Source organism: Nelumbo lutea, chromosome 1, assembly GCF_056320005.1.
Source record: "Nelumbo lutea isolate HS-2025 chromosome 1, American lotus-T2T, whole genome shotgun sequence".
Taxonomy (NCBI): domain Eukaryota; kingdom Viridiplantae; phylum Streptophyta; class Magnoliopsida; order Proteales; family Nelumbonaceae; genus Nelumbo; species Nelumbo lutea.
Window position 1 is genome coordinate 30,149,892 of NC_142684.1, and position 14,373 is coordinate 30,164,264.

Sequence of the window (14,373 nt, forward strand, 5' to 3'; positions counted from 1 at the left end):
CCTAACTACTTTAGGTGATATTGGAGAATACAGGAGGGGAGATGTGGGCCCTCATTTTAGGCAGGGTTTACCCTTCACAATCATGTGAGGGGCCAGCTGCTATACACAAGATCGAGGTATGCAACATGAGTTAGTATTGTGAAAACCCAAGTGACCAATTGAAGTGATTTAGATAACAATGGGGTTAACATGGATTGTGGAACAAAACATGTGGATGATCCATGTAACAAGAGTAATAGCTAGTTTTTCTTTATTTTGTTTCCCATCAAATCCACACATTTAGATTGAAACAAACGAGATGAACTAAAGGGAATTAGTGATGATCATTTCCCCAATAGACCCAGAAAGAAATCATACATTACATGATAAGTTCCTTTTCTAGTTCCAAAATGTCCCAAATGTTAACGTCGAAAGACAATCCATGACCATAACAATCAGTACTCTTGCCTTCTCCCGCAGAAGTCTCGCCACCCTCTTTCACTGATTCCGTTTCTTCAAGCCAAAAGCTTTTAATAAACTCTTCTCCAGACGTATCGAAGGAGCAAGACTTCCCTTTTTCTGCCGCCTTTTCATTCTCCACGGCCAAGGCATTCTCCCACCACAGCATGGAATCGTCCTGAGGTGGAGGACGAGGAGGAGATGCTTGACTCTGCATATCTCCTGACCCAGAAGTGTTACCCACAGTGATAGAAGAAGAGAGCCCTGTCAACCACCGAGAATCTTTGAATCTCCATGGTTTAGGCCTGTATATCTTCTTCTTCTTCCCAATTACTGTCGTATGGGCTCTCACCTCTGCCCCTCGAGAAATATTCTCCTTGCTCAGTTTACTGTTCCAGTAATTCTTGATATCACTGGCCGTCCTCCCGGGCAGTCTACCTGCGATTAACGACCATCTAAAAGCAAGAAAAGATTAATTATTTTGTCAAAGTAGAGCTACTTAGATTTGATATATATTATACATGGAGATTGTCTTCGTCTTCATGCCGGAAAACAATCGTCCTCTGGTGCAATAATTTTAAATTCTTTTCTCTCTCAAATGAAGTACAGGTTTGCTTTGCACTAACTAGAAGAAACACACCAACTATTTACTCCAATAGTTGAATCAGTTCCAGCCGTGTCCTTATCTGCTACTCAAAACACTACCCACAAGCCTCCCTCTCCTACAAGATAATATAGCCATAAATGGGAAGCATCTTTATTGGAGTTCGGATATTGTCAGATTGCAGTTGTACATTTGGCGAGATGTTCCCATTGTAAAACTGCAATGTCTGGTCGGACCAGTTGTTGGGACCCTGTGCTGGAACCAGAATCCAGATCTCTTAATTGTTGTTCATGGGAGATGTTTCCAACGCACTACTGATGTCTTGTGATATTAGACACGACAATTTGACCCTGCCCTGCCCCGGTCACCGTGGTTTTCTTTACCATTGATTAGGGTAATTGGATTGAGTTTCGGGGACCAAGGTGACCAAGGTGACCAAGGTGAGGATAGTATTTCTCCACCCTGCCCTAAACCAGCATATATACTCACACTTTTAATTTTTTTTTAATATTCTTGAAGAATTATGATATATTTTGTATTAAAATATAATATAATATAGTTTATGTTAATATATATATATATATATATATATATATATATATATATATTACTACAAAATATATTATATACTAATATAAACTATATTATATTATATTTACTATAAAATATATTATAATTCTTCAAAAATATAAAAGAAAATAAAATTGCAAGTATGCAAGTAGGAATGATCAGTCGAGGCAGGGTGGGAAAAATTCGGGGATCCCTATTCCCTATGGGAATGGAAATGGGGTTGGGATTTCTAGCCCAATGGGGTTCGGGGTGAAGATAGGGTGGGGCATGCAAAACTGGCCCCGCTCCACCTTGTTGTCATTTCTATGTCGTAGGCATGTAAGTCAAATTCACATTGGCTCCCCACAAAGTGTGCCCCATAGCACAACCGAACCGTGCATTGGTAACATCTCCCAATGAGAAGTATAGGAGATGTTCGCAATGCATGGTTAGGATGTGCTATGGGGCACCACGTGTGGGATACACTCTCTGAGGAGCCAATCCAAACTTGTACAAGTGGAGTTGGATCCAATTAGCATTTTACACTACTTCAGGCTTGGATTTGGGTCTCCTACACATAAACTCTTCCCACACCCCTACCCACATAATACTATAGATTTGAATGAGTCCGGATCTTACCCACAAGAACTCTGTCCATATTAATCGCAGCCACATATGGAGAGCATCTCATCCTCAGGAGAGATGTTCCCAATTCACAGGGGACAGTGTATTGTGGATAGGCATAAACAGAGTTCTTGTGGGAAGGAGATCTGGTCTCAATTTGGATCGGGGGTGGGTTTAAATATCCTACCCACAAACTCTTCCCACATCACACAACACTATAGACTCACATTGGCAGTGGATTTGGATCTCCTATCCACAAACTCTTCTCACATCACTCCCTATCCCACACTAACACTACATATTCATATTGGAAGGGAGTATCTCAATCCACCCACAGCAAAATGTTCACAGGGGACAGTGCACCTGTAGCCGCACATCAGGAACAAGTTGGGAGCGTTTTGTTGGTATAAGATCTGAGCTCATTTACTACATCGGATATTTCGCTAAATAGATGCAATCTTATGAGGGTTGATTTTTATTTCCTTTTAATATAATTTTCATGGTAATTGAAATGCAGGAAGAAATGCTGCACCCTCTTGCCTGTTGCCTAAGAGTTTGTGGAGCCTAATTATGAGATCAGCTTCATCCAACGTGAATTTCCCTCTCTTGATATCCGGCTTAAGATAGTTCAACCATCTCAATCTACAGCTCTTTCGACATCTCCGTAGACCTGAACGCAAGAATTATAACCAAAAACCAAAACAATAAATCTCAAAAAGAAGAAGAGAATGAAATAGGCACCAAAAAGAAGAAAATTAAGGGGTTGCTTGTTAAGTTTTTTCGGGAAGATCTTCTGGTAGTTCTGACATTCAAAAGACGCATTGAATTTTTGCATGAAGATTTGAGCAGATCAAAAAATTCTATTTGGAACTTCCCAATCAGCCCAAAATGGGTTTTTCGTGTCTTTTCGATGCATCAACTTTTGATGGTTAAATCTGTTATGAATCAAATGAAAAAAGACCACAACACAGTCTCTCCAATTTGTAAACAGGCAAAAAACCGCATAGAAAAACGCATCAAATGGGGCCTAAGCTTTCTTTCAATAAACATTGCACCATGCAACATTGTAGGAACTGGTGACTCTCTCTCTCTCCAAAGAAAAAAAGAAAAGAAAATAAGAATAGTACCTGCTCTATAAGGAACCAGATGCCATTTTCCCTCTCCATATTTCTCTATGCACTTCCTTAGAAGAGCATCTTCTTCTCGGGTCCATGAACCTTTTATTAAACCCAAAGAACGACCCTCCATATTGTTCAGAGATGGAGTTTCACAGAGATGGAATTGCAAATCCACCAAACCATCTAATTTATATATTTCTAAAACAAATATTATAGAATGAAAGCATTGATTAAAAATTGAAATAAATAATCCCTTGTTTTCAATTGTTATCAGCTACCGGTCCATCTATTATTCTGTCTTCCTCTTCCTCAGCAGTCCAACGTGATGTAAGGTTCTCTTTTAGCATGGCATGCAAGTGTGCAATTTTTTTAACCAAGAATGATAACTCAACAACGATACAATGATACCGGTCCATCTAATTAGGGCCTTTGTCAAACAAAACTCAACAATGATACAATGATATCATCAGCGGTTCATTATGGAGGTAGAGCTAATATAATCCTGTTTATGATAATTTGTATTAATCATGCTCTATTTTTTATTAATTAAATGAAAAGATAAGATTATCGTTTTACTAATTTTAATATTTTAAGTTAATTACCAATTAATATGCATTATATAGATATAGATTAGCGCTGTTGGCTACCATATTTTTACACAAAGACCCTTTATACCCTTTTAACACTACTATATATTGAAAATTGAAGTGAACCATCCAAATGGGCCTTCCCATTTCTAAACTTTCCAACACGGTGTATCACAGCATTACCTACCTATTAATGACGCTTCAAAATATTAATTTTCGGAAATATTTTAAACATTAAAAATTTGAAATAATTTAAACATTAAAAATCTTGGGCGAAACTTTTTTCTTTTCACTAAAGGTTTATTTTATTAATACTTTAATATTTCAAATTAATTTTACAGTTATATTATTTATTTTATAGATGTTATAAATCCTGTGTAAATTAGAAAATTTGAAACATGATTAATATGATATTCTAGGAAAAGTTAAGGTTCAAAGATATGAATAATTTGATACAAGTTTGTTGGGTTTAGAATACTAGTTTAAGGACATATGTTATACATGTGTGCAAATAATGCATGACAAAAGGGTACAAAACTAACTAACAAAAATTTTGACTTTTTTTCACTGTACTTGTAATGCCTTAAATTCGAATTCGGATTAGTTGACTTATAGGCTGTATGTTCAATGCCAGTATTAAATTTATGGGCTCCACTGTAAGTATACTTAATGGGCTTTTTTTGGGTGAAGCATAATTGTATCTATTTCTTCTTCTGTTTTTATTTTAACTTTAACTTTTATTATAAAAAAAATAAAAATCAAATCAGCCCCCACAAGATTGCCCCCTACAACGTTCCACGGCACATTTCCGTCGTGTATTAAGAACATCTCCCGATGATAATACCGGAAATGATGATAGCATCATGGGGAGATGTTCCCAATAGACGGTGGGCATGTACTCTGAGACGTTGTTGGGGGCAGATTTGAACTCCAAAAAAAATATTTTGACAACTGACATTTATAGCTTTTAACCATATAACATTGGACTTTTAAAACACTTTCATTTATATTTTTTGATCGACATGAAAAACAAGGAAAATATTTGCATTATATAGGTAGATATGCATAAGCCTCATCAGTCCTCTTCACGAAGTACCCTCTACAAGATGAGCTCTTCCAACCTGAGAAACAAATTGGATCAACGCTTATGAGTTCATCGAATCAGTCATTCCAGGCCAAAAGGAACAATCTACTCCCTTCGCCGAGTTACTTTCAGCTCGGGAGTGGGAGGCAATTGATGAGGGTAGATTTGGCCCTCCAATGACATTGTGACACATGGCATCTCAGAACAACTAGGTGACACCTAAAACCACTTAGGCGACAACTTGCCTTAGCCAAAATGATGGTGTCCCAGCTGGCAACCTGGCACTGTCGCCGATATGGCGACCTGCCTTTATGCCGACCTGGCGACCTGCCTCTAGTGCCAACCTGGCAACCTACCTTTACTCCAACTTGGCAACCTGCCTTTATGCCGACCTAGCGACCACGACCACAACTCGGGTCGGTTAGAAGCACATCGTCCAGGGCCGACCTGCAGCACCTCGTCACTGGCTGAAGTAACATAGACGCAAGTAGCGACCTCCCTCGAGGATACGCCAGCCTGACTGAGGTCCAAGTGGTGACCTGCGAGACGTGCTCGCCAACAAATTCGGCATGCATATCCCGAGACTTCCACGATGCTTGGAAGTAGGCCCACATACCGAACGTTCTAGAGGATGGTCAACATGCATGGCGGTTGCCTCCGATGATCTCGGATCGGTTAGGCACGACCTCCCGAAAATCACGGATGCAGTACGTGAGGCCCACATCAAACAATGCCTACATAATGACACCAACCCCAATGATGCAGGAAGGGGCAAGTAAGCACATTCTACCTCTCATACTTTATGATTTTTTAGCTCGTGATCTACTACGAGAGTACTAACTTAATCATCGGAGCGACCTCACCGGGTTAGGCACCCCAGGTCCACTAACATTGATTCCTTGCAGGTTTCTCTAAGGAGCTACCTAGCTCAGCACTCAACCCAACTCGACACCTAATCCAGCCCCAGCTCGGCCTAGTCAGCTCGGCACCTAATCCACTCCTAGCTCGGCCTAGTCAACTCGGCATCCAGATCCTCATCCAGCAAAAATTCTCTACTTATGCCTCTAAGTCATCGTCCACTTGGAAGTAGTCTGAACGACAGAGTGCTGCCAAAAAATCGATTCATCAATTGCAGCTGTATGTGGGAAATGCTACAAGAAACTAAGTTCTCACGTTCTGAAAGGCCAAAAAATTGATTCATCAATTGGCTCCGTCTGTGGGACACGCTACAAGAAGCTAAGTTTTCACCTTCTTAAAGGCTAAAGCCTCTTCTTCCAGAAAGCTAAGTTCTCATCTTTTAGAAACTAAAGCGCTCACTTTCTAATTTTCATTTTTTATGAACTCAAAGGCACCTTTGAGCAGCATCAACTGAAGGGATAGGATATCCATCACATGGACGCCCAAAGATTGCGGAATAAGGGGGCGAATTTCAAAATTTTTTCTCTCCCTTCAATTGGGAATCGCATTCCCTATTTAGAAAATTATATTTTCAATGTTCATTCTTGAACCATAAACTGAACCAGATCTGAACCAAAAGGAGTAGGAAGGGATTATACCTGATATGGAGAATCAGTATCTCATAATGGAGGTGTTTACGCCCAAGGAATGATCCAAAATCTGCTCCCATTGAAAATGGCGCAATGTAGGATGGAGCAGAATCAGTGGTGTTCTTCCAAAAGAACTTGACCCTTCGCAAGAATCAATAGGATAGCTTGTGAATACAACTCCAATCAATCTTTTCTCCAAAAGAGTGGTATCAAGATCGAATCTTGATTACTCCTGTAGAGATGAGGAGATCGAACTACTAGATGCGGCTGTTGCAGGAAGGAGGCGGCAAGAGAGTATTCGTAGGGTGCAGAATTCTCCCTTCTTGTGATTTCAGCTCTGAAGACAAGAATCTGTTGGTTGCATGTCAAAAGGATGTCGCCCCCTCCTCCTTTTATAATCTTAAAGGGATCAGCTCCTAATCCCATTAGGAGTTGCTAATCCAAATCATATCTGGATAAGAAGTTCCTTTAAGTGATAAGGGATAACCCTTACCTTATCTGCAAATCAGATCAGCCATCTCCTAATCTAATTAGGAGGATTCCAAATCTAAATCTTATTTAGATCTTGAACTTTCTAAGTTGATAGGGTCTAGGCCCAATCCTATCAGCTGATGCATCTCAAAATTCGCCCCTTTAATTGACTGGTCAAACCAACCTAGTTCGAAATGGGCTTAAGGCCCATTTAAGGTTATGTATTCACTTAGCTTCCAAATTGCTACCCAGTTGGGCTTCCTTGTATGGCGTGGGACCCAAACATTGATCTACACATTAGCCACATGGGTTCAGCCCAGCCTTTGTTACAAGGCCTGGCCAAATACACTGTTATGGACAGTGCACCCCCTTAAACTCATCTTATGGGCTCTATGGGCCCAACACTTACCCTAAGTGGTCCCTGGGTCAAGCCACCTTGTAACACCCAGGGACTGTGGGCAGATGCAAGATTAGTCCATCAGGTATTATCCTCAATGGTCTTACACTTAACCTCTTAGCCCATAATGATCACACACTGCCCGACAAGAGAGGACCTCTCCCTCGGTTGCAAGGAACAGTGTTGCACTCTCTACTTATATGAATCCCGAGAATTAAAACCTTTTGCAAATCATTTCGAAACCATAATATATATACTTTCATTTCTCATATATTTTGCAAAACAAATCTCAACGATTGAAATCGGCTGCCAACAGTCTTGGTTTCCATCAGTGAGAGTGCATCCCTGATCATTACCTTTGTCCGACAAAGGGGTTGATCCTGTCACAATGATCACCCACTCAAATGAATTCTCAGACTACCCCAACATACCCAGGTTTTGACCCCCGCTAAGGATCTCACTGATTGGTACATCAAAGACAACCCAATCCGGCACCTAGTGCAGTATCATAATTGAGTCTAGGGGTCGAGTGTAACTTTTCAGTTTTCCCCATCAATCTCCAATGTCGTTGCAGAACAGGTAGCAGCAAAATGACCTTGAAAACTAGCAGTCCGACGACAAGCACCTCGGAGTAAGGCTTTTCCAGTAAATAGCACGCGATCCTATCGTGAAAACATATCCAGATGTAGGGGAAGACTCCCTACCCCCACCATGCGGCCCATAATCAGGTTGGGGGCTTCCCAGCCGGTTAGGTCAGCGTCACCTTAGCAGTCGCAGTTCGAGCCTCTTCTTGCAAAGAACAGGTTTGAAGTACTAGCTAACGATCGGGAACAAGGTCCTTCTGTCCGCAGCTACCGACAAAAAAAATCATCATATGTAGTTGTAAAGGAAGATCGATCATCTACGATTAGTTCTAAGATATGCATGAAAAATTAGAAGATGGAACTCCTGGGTTAAATACTCACTCAGTCATACTTGTAAATGGTGAATGGAATAAATAAGTGGATTACAATGAAATTTTCATCCGATAATATCTCATTCTCACAGCTTTTCTTAGCTAGTCATGTACCAGCAATCAATATGATCGAGGGAGCTCAGTTTGTAGTTTAAGCTAACGACAACTCGGCATTTAACACCATAATGGCCTCGTACATGCATGCGTTACTACAATAGTTGTTTGTATCCCACTGAGAATATGCTTAAATTAGTTGGTTTGAATTTGATGTAGCACCGCTTGCTTGAATTAGTGTCCTTTTCAGTGTGTCGGATTGCAGGGACAGAGTCTTGATTCATCTGAGCTTATCTCCGTTGTGAACTGCAAATTCCCTCTATCCGCCTTAGGGTTTCTTTGTCTTGGCAATGGGTTGCTCAGAATGAACTTTTCCTGTCTAACATCCAAACTTACTGATCGATCCATCAATTATCAAGGTTCAAGATTTCATGGAAGTCCGAATCTACACAGCACAAACCAGAAAATCAATGACTCTTTCAGGACAAGGAGTTAATAAAATTGAGAGAGGACCATGAAATGTGCAACCTAGAATATTTGTTATATGAGAGAAGAGAGGGTTGAAATTTGGATTGTTAGTTGAATGGAGGAGAAAATGTGAGAAGAGAATTAACAGAAAGGATTAATGGGTGGGCCTTCAGTTCACACAATGTCACTACTTACTAGCAAATCAAACTCACGTCACCCATGCGGTAGTCTGATTTTGAAAGTTGCAGAGAGTGATTGCTGGCGTTTGAAGGACAAACAGAAACCAGCAAAGACAATGCCAAAGACCCTTGACAGGTAGTTCTCGCGGGTCCATGGAAGGACATAACAAGAAAGAAGCTATTTTTCAATAACCCTAGAATTTATTATTAGTATCCTCCACTGATTAAAAACATTACTTGGTGAGAGGAACGAATGGTGAACCCTAATGACTGGTTTTGAATCCATGGAGCTGTTAGACAGTTTTGTATGCCCTTAGCTTCAATAAGAATGATGTACTTTATGAGTTTACTGTAAATGAATAAAAGTGCATATTTGATTCATGTTTCCTTGGTATGTTTCTATACAATACCCTTAAATTGGATACTTAATGAGACTCGTGTTATTTTAGAATGTTCACAGCCAGTGGGTCGGTCTGGGGAGACCTATCCTGACAAGGCTAACACTGTGGTGCCACAAAGTCGGTTGGGGTGGTCTGTCTCAGTTGCCAGGGTGAGACCCTAGGCACATACAGTGTAGGATTAATTGAATCTATGAACTAGACCAGATTTCCAGTATTGCCCTGGACCTTGGAGATTGATGGGCAAAACTGAAAAGTTACACCCGACCCCTAAACTCGATTATGATACTGCACTGGGTGTCGGATTGGGGTGTCTTTGATGTACCAATCAGTGAGATCCTTAGCGGGGGTCAAAACCTAGGTATGTTGGGATAGTCTGAGAATTCATCTGAGTGGGTGATCATAGTAACAGGATCAGCCCCTTTGTCAGACAAAGGTAATGATCGGGGATACACTCTCACTGATGGAAACCAAGACTGTCGGTAACCAATTTCAATCGTTGAGATTTGTTTTGCAAAATGTATTTTATATGAGATATAAAAGTATATATATTATGGTTTCTAAAATGTTTGCAAGAATGTTTTAATTCCCGAGATCCATATAAGTAGAGAGTGCAACATTGTTCCTTGCAGCCGAGGGAGAGGTCCTCTCTTGTCGAGTAGTGTATGATCATTATGGGCTGAGAGGTTATGTGTAAGATCATTGAGGGTAATACCTGATGGGCTAATCTTGCATCTGCCCACAGTCCTTGGGTGTTACAAGGTGGCTTGGCCCAAGGACCACTTAGGGTAAGTGTTGGGCCCATAGAGCCCATTTGATGGGTTTTAGGGGGTGCATTGTCCATAACAGTGTATTTGGCCAGGCCTTGTAACAAAGGCTAGGCCGAATCCATGTGGCTGATGTGTAAATTAATGCTTGGGTCCCACGCCATACAAGGAAGTCCAACTGGGCAGTAGTTAGGAAGGTTAAGTGAGCAGATAAGCTTAATGGGCCTAAAGCCCATTTCGAACTAGGCTATTTAATTAGTTAATTATGGGGCGAGTTTTGAGATGGATTAGCAGATAGGATAGGGTCTTTACCCTATCCACTCAGAGAATCCAAATATAAATGTGATTCAGATCTAGAAACCTCCTAATGAGATTAGGAGAAAGCTAATCTAATCTGCAGATAAGATAAGGGTTTATCCTTATCACTTAAAGAGAGGGCTGATCCAAATATGATTTGGATATGCAGCTCCTAATTGGATTAGGAGCTGATCTTTTAGGTTAACAAAAGAAGGAGGGGCTGACAGCCTTTAGATGAAGGAGATATTCGCATCCTCTTGAGTGCTGAAATCACAGAAGGAAGAATTAAGCATCCCTGCAGAATTCTTTCTTGCCGCCTCCCTGTTCTTGCCGCCCTGTTTGCCAGTTCGATCTCCAGCAGTGGGAGAAGTCAAGATTTTATCTTGACATCAGTTCTTTGAGAAAGAATTGATAGGAAGTTGTGCTCACGTGCCATCCTGTTGATTTTTGCGAAGGACAGAGTTCTTGGAGAAGAACACTACTGATTCTGCTCCATCCTGCACTGCGTCATCTTCAGTCGGAGCAGTCTTTGGATCCTTTCTTGGGCAGGAACACCTTCGTTGAGGGATACTATTTCTCCGTGTTAGGTATAATCCTCTCCTACTCCTTTTTGGTTCAGATCTGGTTCAGTTTATGGTTCAAGAATGATCATTGAAAATATGATTTTCTAAATAGGGAATGCAATTCTCAGTTGAAGGGAGAGAAATTTTTGAAATTCGCCCCCTTTTTCCGCAATCTTTGGGTGTCCATATGATGGATCTCTCATCCCTTCAGGAGCTGGTAAACTAAATGAACAGAGCTTCATTAATTAGTACTATAAGTAAGACAAGAAGGACGTCGCAAAAAACCTACCCAGGTGCCGATCCGCATTCCTCATGAATACGTCAATCATGAAGTGGATGAGGCATCTCCACGATGCTGACAGCCTAACGTAGCTTTGCACACAGAACCAAAATGACTGGTTTTGAATCACTAGAACCAATATTGATCATTGGGTAACTACTCATTTGGCCAGAAAACTGAAAGAAGGGAGCTTCATGATTCAAATAATAAGACCAGAAGGACATCGCCGCAAACCCACCAAAGTGTTCATCCAGCAACGCATCATGAAATGAAACAGGAGTCTGTCAACTGAAAGTGGTGTCATGTGGGGAGAAGAGTGATCATATTGATACCCCAAGATGTCTAACTTTAGTTAAAAGTTGTGAAGATTTTAATTAAACGCCCTAAGAATTCACATTATAGAAGGAAATCCATATATATAGAGCTTAATAAAACATCGATAAGATGATATTTTTATCAATTTGATGATCAATTACTAACTTTCTTCTCTAATATGTGTAATTAATAAACAATTAAGGAATTATAGAATTATTGGTGTAGCTTATATTTGTAATTAAAATCAATGAAAATGACCAACATTAATACTAGAAGACTCCTTCGACCTGTAGTTACTATTGGATTTTAATCTCATAAGAGATTAAATCCAATGGGTTTGATTGGTCAATTATATGAAAAATTGCACCTACACACTTGAATGAAAAATTAGCTTTTCTCTTACAAAACACAGTTTTGAACTTGTCCCACATTGGAAAATTATAAGCTTTGTTTTCAGTATTTTAATAGGAGCTGATTTACACTCCTTAGAGATAGTAGAGGAGAGTATGGGGGTGTGTGCGGCACAATGAGGCATTTTAGAGGCGCACTTTGCTCGCACTTCGCGTGGCTCGCAAAGGGTAGCTTTGGTTTTGGTGCAATGCTGATCGTTGATCACCGTTGATGAGATCAACGATCACGATTCGATTGGGTGTGATCAAGAGGCACAATACAAATTTAACAGTCATTAACCGTTAACTACATTTTAAACAGTCACAATGTTTGAAATTGTGACTGTTCAAGGTGCCTTCTCTGAACCAACACCTACCTTTTCTTCATACCTCTTCATAAACTATTTAAGAAGCATGAATCAGACTCAAAAAACACACACAATTTTAAAATTCACTCTCTCTCTCTCTCAGTCCGGTCCGCTACAGTCTCACAGAAGGTTTCCTTGGAAACTCTTCAACTTTGCTGGTTGCAGATTCTCACCCAAGGCTCTGTTGTATCCTGGGAATGAATTTGCCTGTAACCCAACAGCAAACTCAGTGAAACTGAGTGGGGGCAAATAACGTTCTAAAGGCAGTGTCTTCAGACGCGCCTCAAAGCTTCTCCTCCAAAGTTACAGTGACTCCATCTTCTCCAACAACTTTAGAACATTATTCTGCAATGGAGGCGAAAGCAAGCATGAATTCGATCAAGATGATGAACCAAGATCTTGTTCAAATAACCACACTAAAACTATATTATCTGTTGGACCCGAATCTGCAATTACTTCCTGAACCCACTAACAAAGACTCAAAAAAACTAAAGTTGGAAAGAGCAAAATGAGAAGAGGACTCACTTCTGTGCTGATGACACATATTGAATGTCTTATCAGACCAGCTCTACAATTTCTACAAGAAACTTACATCTCCAAAAGAAATCTGGAAGGCCCTGGAATTCAAATACAAGGTGCAAGAAGCAAGTACGAATAAGTATCTTATTGTAGGATACTTTGACTTCACCATGAACGACCATAAACCCATACTAGAGAAAGTTCATGAACTACAGGTGATAGTCAACAAAATTCGATCCCTTGACATCATCCTTCCTGAATCTTTCCAAGTGGGAGCAATCATTGCCAAACTTTCACCCTCTTGGAAGGATTACAGGAAGAAGCTTCTGCACAAGGCTGAAGAACTTACCTTGGAGCAAATTCAGCAACATCTACGTATTGAAGAAGAGTCTTGGATTAGAGACAATAGGGATAAGACCCTGGCCGGTATGCTGAACTCTAAGGTCAATTTTGTGGAAAATTGATCGAAGAAGACTAACCCTGCATTACAAGTAAAGAAGAAGGATGGGAACTTCAAGAAGAGCAACAATAAGAAAGGATCCTGCTATGTTTGGTGGAAAGAAGGGGCATTATGCCTGAGTCTACCAACATCGGAAAGGCTGAACCAAGTCTGCAAACATAGTAGAAGACAATCTAGTGGCCATGATTACTGAAGTCAACATGGCAGAATCGTCTTCTGGATAGTGGTTTGATCCAGGCGCCACAGTCCATGTTTGCAAGGACAAGTCTTTGTTCAAGACATGAAGTGACTAATGGCTAGAAGGTACAGATGGAAAACCAAACATGTCCCAAAGTTGCTGGAAGAGGCAGCGTAGAGTTGAACTTCACCTCCGGAAAGACATTGACTCTCATGAATGTTCTCCATGTTCTTGAGATTAGAAAAAACTTGGTCTCAGTAAATCTTGTTTGTAAGAGGGGATTCAAAGTTGTCTTTGAATCCAACAAACTAATCCTATTCAAAAATGGGATGTTTGTTGGAAAGGGATATGGTTGTGATGGTATGTTCAATTTAGTTCTCGCAGCTCTCCAGCCCTCTCACATTTAGCTATCTTAAAATATCTGATTCGCTAACTTAAGCATCGAAGTGCCCACCCCGGGTAAAGCAACCCAGGTACTCTGACACTGTGTCCTTGCAGGTCACATCAGAGCCACCTCTCCAGCTCGTCACCATTCAGCTAGGCGTCAAAGCCACTTCTCCATCTCGTCACCATTCAGTTAGGCATCAGAGCAACCTCTCCAGCTCGTCACCATTCAGCTAGGCGTCCAAGCCACCTTCCAGGTAGGAAACATTCAGCCAGGCATCCAAGCCACATTCCAGGTAGGGATTATTCAGCTAGGCATCCGAGTCATCTGCCAGCAGGAAGCTGCCAAAATGCACTGCATCAATTGGCGCTATCTGTGG

At 40.7% G+C, this 14,373-nt stretch overlaps 1 protein-coding gene across 1 annotated transcript; it reads right to left on the reverse strand.

Annotated features, from left to right (window-relative positions):
- Positions 1–227: 227 nt before the first annotated feature.
- On the reverse strand, positions 228–3,463 carry LOC148874132 (transcription factor MYB1-like). The gene is made up of 3 exons (XM_088956830.1): positions 3,343–3,463; positions 2,756–2,885; positions 228–893 (listed from the first exon to the last, which is right to left on the reverse strand). The coding sequence occupies exons 1-3, from the start codon at positions 3,461–3,463 to the stop codon at positions 359–361; spliced, it is 786 nt and encodes a 261-aa protein (XP_088812956.1). The 3' UTR covers positions 228–358.
- Between the last annotated feature and the right edge of the window lie 10,910 nt (positions 3,464–14,373).